Source organism: Pagrus pagrus, assembly GCF_965226575.1.
Source record: "Pagrus pagrus genome assembly, chromosome: 19".
Lineage (NCBI taxonomy): Eukaryota > Metazoa > Chordata > Actinopteri > Spariformes > Sparidae > Pagrus > Pagrus pagrus.
The window spans coordinates 24,888,771-24,906,511 of record NC_140203.1 but is presented as its reverse complement, the minus strand read 5'-3'; the positions used below and the strand labels follow the sequence as shown (position 1 = coordinate 24,906,511).

The window sequence follows — 17,741 nt, the reverse complement described above, 5'->3', positions numbered from 1 at the left end:
GATATTTAAGTAGACCTCTAAGATTTATAAATATTAAAGTAATAGTATTTAGATGTTTCAAAAGTCTGGGTGACCTCTGCCTCTCTGTTTACAAGGTACAGTATCTATGTGTATCTATATCTATACGTCTATCATCTAGAGATGCATGAAAGATGCATCCAAAAAAAGAGACCACCAAAAGAGACTTTAAAGAGCACTGTAAAAATGTGTTTTGCTGGCTGGTGAGACACCACCATGGCTTTGCTACGACTCATTTTAAATAGCTTGTTTCATGTATGACTGAAGATCCAAGATAACATTTCTCTTACTCCTTTTTTTTTTAAGTGACAAGAGGCCTGTCATTTTTACTTGCTGCTGCCTGTCACTTTTGGTACTTACGATGAAAAAGGGCAGATTGTATCAGTTGTAGCTAAAAAACACCAGTCCTTTAATAACTTCCCCAAAGGCCAAAAAGAAACTCCTGGCTATACTCTAGTTAATGTTCTCTGTGCAAGCCAATGCTTTTTGTTTTCAAAGATCATTTGTTCAAGATATAAGCATCAGTATTTAACATCACTTACAGTAAATGTCACTGTTTTTATTCTGTAACTTTATTTCTATAGCACAATTATGCTTTTAAATCTGACAAGAATAAAGTGCATCCATCAGAAATTCAGTCTGAAAAAACCCACCCAAATCACCAAACCTCATTTTTCTTTTTATTATTATTATTATTATTATTATTATTATTATTATTATATACATTTTATTTACCAATTACTATTTACCATTTCTGTAGTGGAGTCTCTAAGCAAAAGAGGTTTACAAAACTGTACTTGTACAACCAGAGTGACAATAAACATCTTGAATCGTGTCTCTGTACATGATTAATGTACTGTATTAGAGGCAGAGTTTTTTTAGTCTTAACAGAAACAACTTACTAAAGCTGATGGCATCACATTCATAATTGGAATTAACGTTGAAACAATTGGTGAGTCGAGTAACACAAAATGAATCAGCAACTATTGTGGTAAACAATTAATTATCTATTTTGAAGGAACAATGTAAAACATGCCCCAGTTTTTATCATCTTAAATATTAAGGTATGTGGCTTTTCTCTGTCTTGTAAAATAGTAAACGGATTATTTCAGGGTTTTGAACTGTAAGTAAGACAAAACAATCAATGTGGAGATGTCATCTTAGGTCCTAAAAAATTCCCATGGGCATTTTTCCCTGTTTTCTGACATTTTATTGTCCACCACCTACTGTATATTGGCAAGCAAAAACTGGCAGAATAATAAAAGATTAAAAAATAAATTATGGTTGCAGCCATAAGCATTTTAAATCAATAATTGAAGCTGATCAACTTAATAGCACTGAATCAGGACTTTCACTATTTGCATATCAAGTAGAGGGTGAAAATAAGGTGTCAAAATCAGTAGACTTTAAAAACATCATGCTTTTGTCTCCACCTCCCTTTTGGTGTTTTATTGTTTAATTTTGAGACAAAACACAATCAACAAAATTAACAATGAATTTGAGTTTCTTTTTTTCTTTTTTTTCCCCCCCCCCGATACATTTTGCAATAATACCGTGATTGTGAAATCTTTAGGGCTTGATAATCACGTAGTGAAAATCTGATATCATGACAGCTCTCCTCGCCTCACTGTTGATTTGAGTTGGTAACCCTGCAAATTCAACCCCTCTCCTCTCACTACATCTGTAATACAATGTGGGTGTTTTTAAAAGCTTTGTACTGATGCAGTAAGTGTCCCTCTGTACCGGCTTATAAAATCACATCAACAGGAGCCAGGCTTCTCCATGTGTCTTGGCGCTGAGCATCCACTTTTCATGGTCTTCTATCGAGTGGTGTAAAAACAGAAGTCATGTTTAAATATTAAAACCAGGACCAAACATTTTGTACTTGAATAGCCTGGAGGAGAAAAGGCCTATAAGAGCTCACAGCTCACAAACAGCTGTATGTGATATGGAGCTAATCATTTAAACACCCTGTTTGGGGAAAAAAAAGGAAGCAGCCAGCCACACTTCAGTACTCAGAAACATAAAGAATAGGATCCGTCTGTGGAAGTAAAAAAATAATTTGGAGTGGACAGCCGAGCACCACGTGTTATCTCGATTTTGTCTGAGGGATGATCATCAAAAAGCAAAAAGAACCGTCCACTAAGATCTGAGCCACCTAAAACCTCCAGCACAACACTGAGGTCCAGGAGAGGACAGATAGAAAGCTTTTTGAAAGTGAAGTGTATAATATAAATATTTCATAGTATTATATATGAGCTGTTGCTTCTACATGGTGAGTTCCAGACAGAGGATATGATTTTAAAAAGCACTTTTTTCAAATCTTGTTCAGAGAAGTCTGGCAGGGTGTGGGTCTGTGGTTGAAGGTTTGTTACCTGACCAGAGCATAATGTATCTGGTTTCAAGTTAGCTTCCAGTTACATAAACAGTTATAGCAAAGTTACACATACAGAAATGCAGGCAAATGACAACGGCCTTCAGGTGCTGAATGTGGGCTATGCAGGACATGCAATGCCAAAACAAATTTTCTCTGTCACCAGATGTGAATGTTTTATTTTCCCCATGTCACTCACACAGAATGGAAGTGAACAGGAGGCCAATATTAGTCACTGTTGATTTCTCGTATGTGTGACCGTACCCTTACTCGACATCATTGTAAATGAGGGCCTGTCCTTAAAAGAAAAAAAGGTACTGATATTTTTTGTATGGTTATTTTGAAATGTCATTTATTAGGAAATGTCGGATACATTATAAGAGAGAAGGCAAACCAGTTAAAGCCTTCTGAATAGAAGAGTTTGTAACACCAGAGATGGCAGACAGGAAAATCAGGTTTTAACCCTTATTTTGGGACAAAGTCACCAAATTATTTAAGCGTTTTTTATCAGATTTGACTGGTGATTCTAGCACTGAAACTAAAGTTATGGCTTTCTCCATTCATTTAGATAGGCGCGTGATCTCGTTAGCCTGCAATAACTGCCCAGGATCTTGTCAAGATGGCTGCCCAGTGGCAAGACTTGTCTAAAAGTACATCGACTGTCAGAGGCCTTCTCTTCTTTACATATATTTGTGTTGTGAATGCCAGCACTTTTTCACTATAGAAATTCTAAATGTAGTCACCATGATGATTAGTGGCCGATTGACACACTTGTCTGAAAAGTACCAGCACTTATTGTTTTAACAGTGCATGAAGCTGATGACTTACCGCCCAGGTTTTGCTGAGTCTGAAGATGGGAGCACTCTGCAGAGCCGACACCACTGACACCAGAGAATGAAGGTTGTTCAACTCCAACAGTTTCTGGGAACAAACACAGATATTTTATGAACAACATACAGTACTGTACTAGATACTGCATTACCCCAGGTGTAACAACTTCACAGTCTGTTGGCACTGAAGAACACGCCAGTAATTACCTCTGACTTTACTTAAACATCACAAGTATCTTTAAAAACAACAGGGCAGGTGTCCCCACAGCTCAAGTGTTGAGAAGCAGTCCCATGTACACTGTCCTGCTGCCAGAGGTATTCAGTTACTTTGTGACTGAAAGGATATTTTCAGTTTATTACAACTCAGGTCTCATTTTGTACAGTAGTTCTGGCCATCATTAATTTCAGTCATGATAACACTGTACTCACCAATCTAAATGTATTAGATGAGAAAACATGAGAAGACATGGTGACATCATTAGTCCGACAAGAAAACTGCTCAAGCTTACAAAAGGTCACAGCTGGAGCAGGAAGTGGTCAGTAAACTGTGATGGATTGTTACAACAGACAGCTCATGTTCTAATTTTACTCTTCACCGTTCTCTTCCGAATATGTCTATATATGGTATATGGCATATATCTATCAATCTTACTTCTTTTTAGCAATGTCAACATTTTCCCAGATCTCAGAAACGCACTTGGCAAGTCCAGTCTTATTATTACTGATAGAAATCTACAGCTGAGGCTGTGGAATGAAATGCCAGATGTGCTGTAATAAAACACAATTATGCTTTTAAATCTGACAAGAATAAAGTGCATCCATCAGAAATTCAGCCTGTTGACAGCTGATGTAATAACCTATCACCCAACCTCATTATCCACTATTAGATGCCTTAGGAAAGAATCCATTAGTACAGCCAGTCCCCAAACTTAAGAATTTGTAACTGGAAAAATCCTCTTTTAATGACAACTCTAATCACTACATAAGACTAAGATGGAATATCTCCCTTAAAACTTTTTTCACTTCATACACAGAACAATTCTATGTGAATGCAGTGCAAATTACAATCCAACCACATACTTGGAACAATTTGTAAACTTGCATGTTTCAACACATGCAAACATATGCAGTCAACATATACAGATATGTTCAGATGTTGTCTCGAAGACTGTTGTCCAGTCAAATAATATTCCCCTCCTGTTCCTGCAAGGCCACCTAGGTTCATGAGGGTAGATGGTACAGATCCATGGGAAACAGACATTTAAACAGATCAGATAAATGTAATATAGCTCCCTTGTTTTATCAGTTCTGATAACTGTTTTAGATGTAAATATTTAAATTAATCAAAATATTCACGGGAGTTCCAACCTAATGACAAAATGCAGAGTGATTCCCTATAGGGGGATGATTTATTCACTATTTAACTGTTATTCACAGTTTCACTATGTGAAACTATCTGGAATTGGTTACAGTCACATGTATGAAGCATGCTTTACTAGTTTCATTTCAGCCGTCTATATTTTTGCCAATTTGTGAAGAAGAGGCAGTTCCAAGTTTCCATTCCATCCCACACTCTGACCTCGGGGAAAAACTCCTTCTGCTACTGTTCCCTGATCAGACCACAGAAACACCATTTTGTTTCTGCCATCAGTGTCTCTGTTTTCTCCGTCACTGCTCATACAGCGCAATAAAGTACCTGGGTAGTTCCTGTTTGCTGCATCTTCACAGACTACCTCAGTTTGTTTTATGAGCGACTGGCAGTGACCCATGAAATAAAAATCTACACCGAAACAGTAAAACAGCTGCAGGCTTTCATTTCTGAACACATAACCATGCCTGAAGATGGGTTTATTGTTGAACCTATTAATGCTTTCTATTAGAACAACACTGATGATTAACAGCATGTTTTTGTCTTAAAACATATATTTACTGATGGAATGTAACTAAGTAAATTTATTCAAGGAATGTTTTTAAGTGCAATTATGACGTACCTGTACTTTACTTGAGTACTTCCATTCTCTGCTACTTTATGCTCTCACTCCAGTACATTTTGGAGGCAAATACTTTTACTTCACTACATTTATTTGACTACTTTAGTTAATTGTTACTAGTAATTTTGGTAACACTATGATAACCATCACTATTAAATGAAATACTTTATAAACTATTTATTAAGCAACTGTTTATTGTAAAGTTGCAACTGATGTTCATAATACTGTAAATGTTTAATAATACTGTGTACTTCATCTATAAACATTATTTGGATGGTCATTATAAAACTGATGTTTATAAACCTTTACAATTGCTTTATAAATCTTTATAAAGACTTTCATTGTTTGTTAAGAGTGAAATAACTATTAACTTAAGTTTAATTGACAATAAGTTTATCGTTTATTAATGATGGTTATTATAAAGTGTCAAAAAGACTTTTACTCCAGTTTTATCCATATGGGTGACTTTCACTTTCACCAAAGTAATATTTTAACATAATAAATCTTTTACTCCAGTATGACTTTTACCACTTTACTTTGCATAGCACTGCATATATTGATACAATGAGAATTAATAATATTGTTAACAGAGCAAGAAAGAAGTTGACAACAACAATATTCAACTTATATAGATATATTTACACGATAAACTGTTTAAAATGCACAATATCACTTACTTGTATCTTGGGCTACAAAATAAATCCCTATCACAAGAAAGATGCTTTTTATCAATAAACAACTTTGGCATTATTCAGTAAATTGAACTCACCTTTGCTATTTTGACAAAATGGCCGAGTATTTCTGCTCGGATTTTCAGCGTCTGGGCAGTTAAGATTTCTCTCACCAGCCAAAAGCTCACCTGAAACATAGCAACATTTTAAAACATATAATCACACCAACACATACGTCTGGGTGTAACAGTTTGATTTAGAACTGCACTTCAATAAAACTGAATCTGATTCTCTGGGTATTGACTGGAGTTCTTCTGTAAAAGTGGCTATGATCTACTCACCCTGTAAACTAATTTTAGGCATCACAGTTTGTTCCCAGCTATCGTGGAGTACTACTAAATGTGTTTTAAAAAAGTTGTATAAAGCCTTTTGTATCTCTGGAGGGAGCTTTGTGAAGTCCTCAAGTGATGTCACTTGAGTCAGTGTCGTTGCATAAACCTGCATTTGTTGATTTTTTTTTGCCCGCTGGCTGACCACTAAGACTTGGGCTGCACTGTCTACCAGGTGAGCTAATTGGGCTCCCAATAACTTTCATTAGTGTAATTATTTGAGATGTATAAGAGATTAAACTATGAGAACTTTTGTAAGACATACCTGGTTGAACCTGCGCGTGAATGCAACCACATTGGGGGCCAAACTGTGTTTCTCTTTCCCGTTCCATCCACAGCTGGCCAGCTCCTGCAAATCAGAAAATCAAACCAATTCCACTACCAGTGTGATGATCAATGACAATACCACATTTTTACACTAGAGCCAGTGACAGGTGACCATTTGTGCCAATATGAAATACCCTCAGATTAGATCACATTCATGAAAAATCATTACATATCGTTAGTGTTTCCCCTCAGAGCTGTACCATGTCACGGTGTGAAAGAAAGCAAGTGCAAATCTCCCCTGTGGGAATTCTAGTGAACCATCAGGACGTCTCTCATTGCCAGTCTCACTGTGTCAACACACACCATTGCTGTGTTATAGTGCAGAAGAAAGTTCTAGCTGTTCCCTCTGTCATTCTGAGATAGTTGGTAAACAGGTTAAGGTTGATAGTATCATGATTGTTTATGATAGGGGCGTCCTCAAGAGGCTACAGTAAGTCATTCATGAGTAAGGATGGGCCAAGGTTGACCACTTTGTGAAAAACTGCGTGGGTACATACTCCAACAGTTCAAGAACAACATTCAATTCAATTGCACTCAATTGTAAAGAACTTAGGGATTTCACCATCTATAGTACAAAATATGGATATAAGATAATCCAGAGAGTCAGGACACATCTCTACATGCAAGGGTAAGGTCAAAAACCAACAGTGAATTCTTGTGACCTCTGATCCCTCAGTTAACACTAAATCAAAAGCTGAATTGATTCTAAAAAGGGATTTTACTACATGGGCTCAGGCAGCGTTGTACATGAACGTGCTCATATGTTTGGTGAACAGAACGTAATAAGCATGAGTGAGAGCAAGAGTGAACGATGCTCATAAGTACGACTAGGCTTTATAAAATGGAGGATGGTGATGTTTCATATAGAGAAATGAAAGCACAGAGGCTCAAGTATATTGCGATTAATTACAAATCCAGTGTGGGGCGATATTGTATTGCCTAATGAAGGCTCTTGGTCAGAGGCACAGCCTATACGTATCCTCCGAGTATACTGTAGGTCAAAAACGATTTTTGACAAAGCGTCTGAATTTTTTTTTCAGGGTCGTATTAAATCTGTCACACAGTAACGTCCACTTTGTTCCCCACACTTGTGTGTGTTGATGATTTGGTATTTCACATTCTCTGACACAGACCAGTCATTTCTCAACCAATCACTATAATATGATGTCCTCAATAGCAGGCTGCTCTCATCAGGAAGATAAGGTCTGAATAAGGAACTGGAACTAGCTGGAACTTTAAGCATTATCTTCGAGGCTTCTGGCCAGAGTGTGTTGAGAGAACTTGGAATGGATCAAGCGTTGGACGCATTAAACAGCATGCTCAACAGGCATGGCCACTCTTGAAAATCAAATAGGAAAAATAAAGTTCATGGCTGTGCAGCTGTAAATGTAAGTCGGAGTCCATGTTGGATGAGTGAATTAAAACGTGCAACATGTGCTTGTGGAAGCTTCTTCTGGATTTAATTTCTAACTCTCATTCCCTGATGTCTCCACCATCTCTGCCTGGTTCTCCTCCCTGCATACACTCTGTGTAGGGCCTGTGGTGGGAGGGACATCCTTCAGTGACTGGAATTTCATTGACTAACAGAGGGTACGCAGGGTTTCCAGTGGACAGTTCAACCACTAAGGCCAGTCTGGGTTCAGCTGAGTGGCAACAGCTGTGAAGGCCATCAGAGCAGCATTAGAGGTTTTTCTTTGGGACCTTTGTACATCTATTTCAAAGAAGTAAACTGTGACAAATTAATGCTGTTCTCTTAAGAACTGTTGTTGCCTGGTAAGAGTATTTAACACAGTTACCAAAAATACATTATTAAGAAATGAGGTGAACTAGCAGAACACCTCAAACAAACAGTCATTTAAAGGGCTACACCACAGCTGGACAGCGTTAAATGGAAATGATGCTCTTGACACAGGGCCCTCCTACCTCTGGCTGTATCGCTTTGAAGACTGGCGAATCCATCAGGGTGATTTGGCTCTGAAAAAAACAAGAAAGAAATCAACATTATTTTTCAATATGTAGGAGGTTAAGAAACAATATACTATACACAGTATAGTATATTATAATATAATATTGTTATACACACACACTATATATATATGGTAAACAGTACAGTCACTCTGCTGTCACTGGTGAGTTTATCATGAGCAGACAAGACTTGAAGCAAATGAATTTATGCTTAAAATGTAAATAAGCCATTTTAAATAACACACCAGTATCTTTAAAAATGATTGTTTACTGTGGTTAACTCTAAATCTGGAGCTCTGATTTCAGAAGTGTCGCAACTGAGACAGCAGCTGCTAATACCTCTGAAAGGTTCTTCAAAAAGGATGCTGTTAGCTGACAGCCAATCTCCATTGTCAGGTAAGAAAGAGTGAGCTTCAGGTGAGATCTGTTGTTTGGTATGCTGCATAAAAACTGAGTGACATATGAAGCGTACTCACAGCAAACTCCTCCGGTGTCACCTTCAGCACATCAAAGACAACTGCATCATAGCTCTTGGCGTAGTCCACACAGGGTCCATCCAGAGAATCAGAGCTGCTGCTAGCCTGAGAGAAACACACATTAAACTGTCATAGCAACTGTTCTTTACCTACAGTATGTAACCTGCTGCTGGGGCACAAAGAGAATTTTTGACATTAAATGATGTACTGTCATAACAGGGATGACAAAATGTAGTAAGTCAACCGCAACACATGTATTAGGCATACATACAGTACAAATTCTCTAATGTCTCTTGTCATGGTTTTTTCCAGAACAAAAGTATAATTAACACATTGAAATCTTTTAAATGGCACCTACTCTAGAATAGAGAATATATCCAGAATCTATGAATATGCAAGTATGTTTTTCATTTCACAATGATGTCTCCCACTTCACTGTAAAGTCCAATTTCTCAATGTTTGCAATCTGGAGGCTTCAAGTCTTGACATGATACTTTGTTTTGTTTGCTTAATATTGGACCAGGATTGGCTTCCAAACTATCTGTGATGTCCCAAATGTTGCTCGCAGCTCTGCCTCTTAAAATTGTATTTCAAAGAGCTCAGAGATAATTTACACTTTGAGCAATGAATGTGGAAATGTGTCTTCTAGTGTCAAGCTGCACACACATCATTCTACACTTTAATCAACCACTGATGGTCACACTGCCCTTAACATTTTATCTGGGCCTTTATGATCTTCAAACAATAATTCCTCGTGATTTTGATGACCTAAAGGCCTCTTTTCTATCTAGTGCAGCGGTTCTCAGACCTTTTTTGTTATGTTCTACTTTAGAAGCCAAAAAAGTTTATGCCCTACTATTTTTATTATTCACCAACGATAATAAGGAAAGCAACACATTTAGGAGGATCCAAGTTTCCCTCTATATAAGTTATATTCATTCAATTTAATTTCACTCCATATTCTTCCCCTGGTCATCCATCTCCGCTCTGTCAGCAAGTGCAAACTTCACATAAAAATCTCACACTGACAGTTTGGCTTAAACTTCACAGAATTTGCTCTGACTTTTTGTCTCAAGATGATTTTTTCCATCTATACCAAACCAACAAAAACACACATGAACACAAACACACACACACACACACACATACATACATACGATATCCTCAGTCAGGCTTCCCCCTTTGACTACTATCTAAACTAGTGAGCCTACTTTGTTGTCTGGGTCCCAGTTTTGTATATTGTCATGCACATGCACAAAGACAAACAGCAGCACATGTGCTTTTGGATGAGGCCATACACAAGCCAGTTGATGGTTTCACACTATTGCAGTCATCATCAGGTGGTGGTGACATGTCATGAAAAAACTCAGAAATATGTATTTTTTCCATAAATGAATAAACAAGCTGTTCTGAGAGGAAAATAAGGTCCCAGAACACTGTTCAAAGTTAGAGAGGTGGCAGGGTCCGCCACATATAAACAAAGTAAAACAGTATAAATTGTGTTGTCCTTTAAGGTCAGTTTGTTTATTCAGTTTAGTCACTCATTAAAACAAAGAGAGTTTGATTATTTAGTTTGTTTAGGCAGAAAAAAAAAAATCAGCCAATGAAGATCTTTCTCTGCTCATTAACATTTCTTCACCTAAACTACTAAATGCTCCTTTAAACATATAAAGGACTTAAATAATGTGATTCACTGAGTTATAATAGTGAATCAAGGATTCCAGCTAGTAAAAACAGATGCTCTGTTCCTGGAATATTACTCCTTTCAAATTCTAATAATATGGCAGAGATACCGCTGAAGTTTCCCTTAGGCTCTTTATTTAGCATTGAGTCGATCTGCTCTGAATGTTGGCGTTTTGTCCTTCCTGGGTTAATACGTTTCAGCTCTGGAATTTTAATCAAGAACACCAAATGGAAAGGACTTGTTATAAATAATACTTGGATAAGAGAACAATAGGATGGGTTCATCCCATGAGTGGTTCTATCCTCCTGTCCAAATGTCAAACCGTCTTTGAGCAGGATACTGAAGTCGAAGTTGTTTGTGATGAGCAGGTCAGCGCTTCGCATGGAAGCTCTGTCGTTGTCGATGTGGGAGTGTGTATGTGTGAACGGGTGAAAGAGGCCAATTGTAAAGCACTTTGTTTGTTATGGTAGAAAAACACTATACAAGTGCACTTCCCATGTACAAGAAGAAACATGTAAAAGTCATTTTCAGATGCTTTGGATAGAGACTATGTGCAAGTGCTGCACAGGCAGAAAATAAAAACGACTTTTTTCCCCTGATATGTAACGGGCTAGCTTGGCAGAAAAGCTGATCTATCCAATAAACACAATCCATGGGACAATATGAAATTTTAATGTCATGATTATCCTGTCCAACAAAATTGCAATTCATGATATTATCCTGATAATCATCAAAATGTTCTTAAAACTAGAAAAAAATGCGCCTAAACACACTGGAACCACTTTAACCTTACATTTTGTCCGGAAACAAGTATTTTTCACAAATAGGACATCTTTTTTATTTAGTGAAAACCAATTATTTAAAAAATCTTTCATGAGTAATCACAAATCTTCGAGGATATATAAATGTTGGTACTGTAATCTCATCTCCCTGTCGTTCTTTAGTTTGGAATCCATATTTACACACACCTGAATTAACTTGTTTTGTGGGGATACAATGTTCAAGCTGAGCCTTCAGCCATTGTGACAGGCTTAGGTAAACAGCACTGACCATCAGGGATGAATGGTTCTTTATTCTGTTCATCTCTTTTATCACTGAGGATTAAGACTGCAACTGCCCTGCTAATGCCAATGCAGCCACGACAGGAACAGCAATATCAGCACATTGGCTTCTGCTATAATTACTTTAAATGACAATGGAAATCATGAGGCCTAATGTTCAGCATTAAGGATAAAATGTGAGAAACATTAGCTGCTCATGAAAACTGTGAACAAAAGCTGTAATTCTGCTTCTCCGAAGACACTCCCAATCATCGCAGACCTCCACCAGGGCTAATAGTCCACAATTCTAGGATATACAAATCTGTAAGTGCAACCTCTTTGCATGTGTGGACCAAAACCAATGGAATTATGTCAAAACATGGTTGTGCCAGGCTGAAGCCTCACCATCTCAACTGTACATTTAGAATGTGATTTTAAATTGTAAATATTTCAAATACATTTATGTATTAACCTTAACACTTAATTATCATGTACTGTACACATGTAGAAATACCAAATGCTTAGACTGAAATAACATCATGAACATGGCAGTTTGTTATCAAAGACAGTTGCTAAAGAAAACATTATGTTCATCACAAGGATGACAAAGAGTCATTTGAAATTTGCTAGTTATAAATTAGTTGCATGATATATGTGTATTTATGCCCCCATAGTGGTACTGTACTGCCAGAAGATTACTGGTATCTGTGAATGTGGATTGTGATAAGAAGTCTTCATAATTCTACAATTAGCTATGTTTTTGTTTCTACTGAACTTAATTACCATCTACTGGATTTTAAGATGTAGGCTTTGGCATTTATTCCACCAGGGCAGGGTGCCCCATCTTCTAATGTTTTGAAAGTCACTGGCCCTTTTTACACCCTTACACCAAGTTTCTTGAAAAACAAACAAACCAACAAACTAAACACGTCCTCCTTGGAAGAGGCATTTTTCAATGGCAGCTTATGAATGATAAGGTCAGAATGTGAAGTTGAAGTTTCCCTTTACTTGAGATGTTAAACACCGTTAATATTATGCCCACATTAATCCTGTGTGGAACTTCATGATGAATTAAAACCAAACTTTGCTCGTCTCAGCAGTGTCTGTGTGTTACCATGTCTGGCAGTTAAGTGTTGGATGGAATGGTCATCAATGCCTGCTGGTGAGACCACAGCCCTGTCACCACCCTATAAAGGCTAGACTCTGTTACTCATGCTGGCTGTCTGTTACTCACATTGACTGTCTGTTACTCACACTGACTGTCTGTTACTCACGCTCACTCTATTGACCTTTAGAGCCAATGTCTTTTTTTATCTTTATTATGCTTACATTTCAGTTAATAACTTTGTTTAATCATTAGAGTCTCCCACTTTTTCATGACCCAAAGAGACAGGTTGTGACAGCAATTATGACAGACAAATCTAAATTGTTCAGCCCTGAGGCCTAACTTAACAAGAAACTAGCAGTGGACACTGCAGGAGCTTGTTCTTACCTCTGAGGTGACGGAGTTGATGCTGGTGCCATCCGAGAGTCCGTTCCTGCGATACATGCTCACAGAGGGACTGGTGGGATGCACAGTTCAGGGCGACAGAGGCCTTTAGCTGGGGGACACACATAACCTCTCATCCATGCCTGGAAACAGAGGACACAAGTCTTAAACCTCTTTAAATCTGATCTGTGTTTTCATTATATTTTCCCTTAATTAGCTTTAAAGTTAGAAAAACATGTTTTCCATCATTATGAACAGTTTCTTCTGTATATGCTTGTGTTAGTACTAGATGCCATGTTTTTTGGCAGCCCTATTACATCAGTTGGAACCAAGTCACATGTCATGGCAGTGTTGCTGGCAGTTATCAGCAGTGGTGTAGAGGCACATTTAGATCCCAGCTCAAGTGATGTCACTTGAGCCAGTGTCTGTTTGAAATCCAGTGGTGTGGAATAAAAAAGAAGTGGGTTTATTAGGCCTCTATATCTGACCATTCAACCATACAATATAGTCTGTGGAAAACAAATTTATGCCATGACATGAAAAGTGAAATTTACATGTAGCCTGTCACATGATCCTTAAAGACTGGCTGAGCTCTCTCTGGTTGTGCAGCATAAATTTTGATCCTGGAAAAAAGTTGCTAACTTCACTAGTCGACACAGGAAGTACTAGTCTATTAAACATATTATTATTTTTATTTATGTACACCTTTAAATTACATAATGACATACTTTGCACTGGAAGGTCATGTCTTCCTCATCAAACGTGCTTTAAAAAAACACGAGCATCTGTTACTAATGTTAACAACGCCTGTTAACTGTTGTGTCTAAGACGTAATATCTGCAATATTTTGTCTGGAGAGATGAATCTGTGCTCAATTTTGCCTTTTCAGTGTTAGTATTGAGAGTGTTTTCCTACTTTTAGAATAGTCCACTAGATTAAGTTAAACTTCCATTTAAATGTCAGGGAAAGTAGTTATTAGGAACTTCTCGTCAAATTGTATCTGTACACCACCAGGGAGCTATTAACTCTGTGTTCCAACACAGAGATCAGAGCATGTGAACATGTGAAAAACTACTTTGAGGCCATTAAATGAAAACTACAATTTACATGTAGCCTCTCACATAATTATCATACAGTTTAATATTAGTAGAATAATAATGGTGCTGATGACAATTATTATTATTATTATAGTCACTATTGTTGGTATGATTCTGTGTTAGAATTTTTTGTTACTTATCATTTCCACATTACAAGCAGCAGACACCTACATAGACAACTTAGAATTATACAGAATCTCCTTACTCAACAACTCCCCTTTTCTTTTATTCAATTACTCCTTTGTAATATTTTTTTTTCATTAACTGATTTTTTCACTTATTTATTTTCTATTATGAATGGTTAATCTCTTCACTCCTTCCAAAATCATTGAGAACTCCCCTGAATGGTGCAAAACTTCTGACTGGGGGACTTTGGAGGAAATTACTAAAATAGGACAGCATGAAAGAAGCCACACATGCAGTCAGATGGTCATGCTGTCTAACACCCTCTAATGGCCAACTGAAAGGCTGCATGGTGGTGGGACCACTCCTGAGAAATACACCGATCAGCCACAACATTAAAACCACTGACAGATGATGTGAATATTGGTGATCATCACGTTACAATGCAATGTTCTCCTGAGAATCCTTGGGTCCTGACACTTGACACACACCACCCATACAAACACTGTTGTGGACCAAGTGCACCCCTCATGGCAACATCACTTCCCAATGGCAGTACTTGTCACAGGGGGTACTAGTCTCTGTATGATAACTTCTGTGTCTCTCGCGGAGCTTTATCGAGTCTGAAAGAATAACCCAGCTTGGTCTTGGGGACTACAAAGTTAAGGAAGCCTGCATCACAAACTGGTTTGTTTTAACTTTTATTAAAACAAACTGATCAAAATAAAATGCAAAGACAGGGTTCCCATCCCAGCTGCATAATATATCACATGTAAATGAAAAATGATTTAATAATAAATAACCTATATCAAATGAAAATAGGCCTATCTCTGAGAATGCACCTTCAGTTGCTTTCAACAAAAGGTCAGATCAGGTTTGATCAGGCTGATCAGAGTAGAGTGAAGTTACAGGTTTTCCTCTCCTGTGTAACAAAATACACAGCTGTGCTGGTTCTGCTGCTCCTCCACCATATTCAAGGTACAGGAAAACGTTTTGTACAGCTCTCCATCTTGTACCTGTACAGCACCCTGATGATCATATATCCTTACCCTGGACTATGTTCCAAAGTAGTTCATGACTCATGGTAGGAAAATACAATACTAAATGTAGTAAAGCTTGAGGGCTGTCCAGCACAAGATATTTGTTATTTTCTGTGAATATTTTGACATTCCATCATACGTTACAGCATTATGGGTAGGTTTTTATTCAAAAAAGTTAATGTTTTTATCAATAATCATTTATCAATAATCCTATTACATTCCTTAACAATGACACTTCAAAATAATATTTGCTTCTGAATACTAAAACTGTAAAGCAGCAGTATTACCAGCCACTTGCATGCAAATATTTCATAGCCAGAGCGAACGTTCAGAAAGTTCCATGAACCGTGACACACAAATGTTACCACTAGATGGAAGTATACACACACTTATGTACACCAACTCCCAGCCACAGCAGTACCACTTTATCCAGTAGACTTATTCTAATCAGGCTTTCATTCTATAGTGTGCTCACACTGTTAAGCAGGGAGGAAAGGAAAATACTATTAACACTTGAATTTTTAATTTGAGGAACTGTTGACAGCTGGAACAAATGAAAACTAATTATGGATGTTGATTAAACAGCTCCAGCAACACATTAGGATAATGAAAGTAGCAATCAAATCCTTGGAAAAGCCTTTCGATTACTATTTGTTAAAGGGGAACTGTGTAGTTTTGGAGAAGAGAATATGGAGGAGAATATGTATTTTTCCATAAGTGAATAAACAAGCTGTTCTCAGAGGAAAATAAGGTCCCAGAACACTGTTTGAAGCTAGAAAGGTGGCAGGGTCCGCCACATATAAACAAAGTAAAACAGTATAAATTGTGTTGTCCTTTAAGGTCAGTTTGATTATTTAGTTTGTTGTTTAGCCAATGAAGATCCTTGTCTTCTCATCAACATTTCTTCACCTAAACTACAGAGTGCTCTTTAAAAATACAAAGGACTTACATAATGTGATTCTCAGGGTTATACTAGTGAATGCTGAAGGATTCCATCAAGTAAAAACAGATGCTTTGTTCTTGGAATAATACCCCTTTCAAATTATAATAATATGGCAAATAAGGTGTGATGAGGTCAGATAAATAAGATGGTGCTAGTCCATGCAATGTTTTGTATGTTAGCAGTAGCACTTGGAAATCGGATCTAACCTGGATCAGAAGCCAATGTAAGGAGGACAAGATGGGTGTTACATGACAAAATTATCAGGTTTTGGTGAGGATCCTAGCAGCTGCATTCTGAACGAGTTGAAGGTTTGGGTAGGCCGGAAAACAGTGCGTTGCAGTAATCAAGTCTGGATGAGACAAAGGCATGTACCAGGGTTTCAGCATCAAACAGCATTAGTATAGATCGGATTTTTGAAATGTTGCGAAGATGGAAGACAGCAGTTCTAGTAATATCTTTAATATGTAAGTAAAATGCAAGGGAGGAATCAAAAGTGACACCGAGGTTTTTGATTGAGGGGCTATGGGAAATTACACAGTTTTCAAATTAAAGGGACATGTCCCCAAAAAGATGACTTGCAAGGAGGACCAACCATATGGATTTCAGATTGAGGGGGACCAATTGGTAGACGTTTTTTTGAGAAGTGGTGCATGGAGAGGATCTAGCAGACAGGTTGAAGGTTTGGCAGCGAGAACCAGTTTGTAGTGTAGTGTTGGTACTGAGAGTGTTTGAAGATGACCTTGGAAAAATAAATAGAAATCAAATATTAAGACTGTTTACAGAAACTGCATTTTAAGGGAATTTCTGTTTGTAAAAAATGGTAAATATGATTATTTCTTGTTTACTACATGCAAAAAACAGTATTCTATAAATATTAGTATTCTGTATAGTATATATTGCATACAATTAGTATGTAGTATTGAATGGGACAGCAGTAGATTGTAGCAAACTACATGTTGTATTTTGCCCTTCTACACTTTCCTGCTATCTCAGATCATAAATATCAGTTTAGTTCGTGTCAAGTCCTGTTTAGAGCAAGACTGACAATGTGTCAGGCCAATGTGTCTGGTCCCATATCAGCTTATTGAAGATATCTCAGAATCTGCATATATGTTGGCTGAGAAACAACGTCACAATTATTATTTTCTTAAATTTTAATTTTAATGGGCACGATGCAGTTAAATATAGTGTGAATACAGAGTAAGAAAATGATGTACAGCACAGAGAGATATGTAGTTAAAAAATTAAAAAAAGAAAAAAACCTAAGGTAGCTGTACCAAGATT

The 17,741-nt window shown here is 37.3% G+C and overlaps 1 protein-coding gene across 1 annotated transcript in view; it reads right to left on the bottom strand.

Annotated features, from left to right (window-relative positions):
* LOC311275224 (ras-specific guanine nucleotide-releasing factor RalGPS1) overlaps positions 1-13,391 on the bottom strand; it is a gene marked incomplete at its 5' end in the record, with an annotated part of 108,821 nt that extends 95,430 nt beyond the window's left edge. The window contains 7 exon segments of the mRNA XM_084383571.1: positions 3,221-3,313; positions 5,983-6,072; positions 6,539-6,622; positions 8,524-8,574; positions 9,042-9,146; positions 13,258-13,344; positions 13,347-13,391. Of these exon segments, the coding sequence (XP_084239697.1) occupies positions 3,221-3,313; positions 5,983-6,072; positions 6,539-6,622; positions 8,524-8,574; positions 9,042-9,146; positions 13,258-13,344; positions 13,347-13,391 (555 nt within the window).
* Between the last annotated feature and the right edge of the window lie 4,350 nt (positions 13,392-17,741).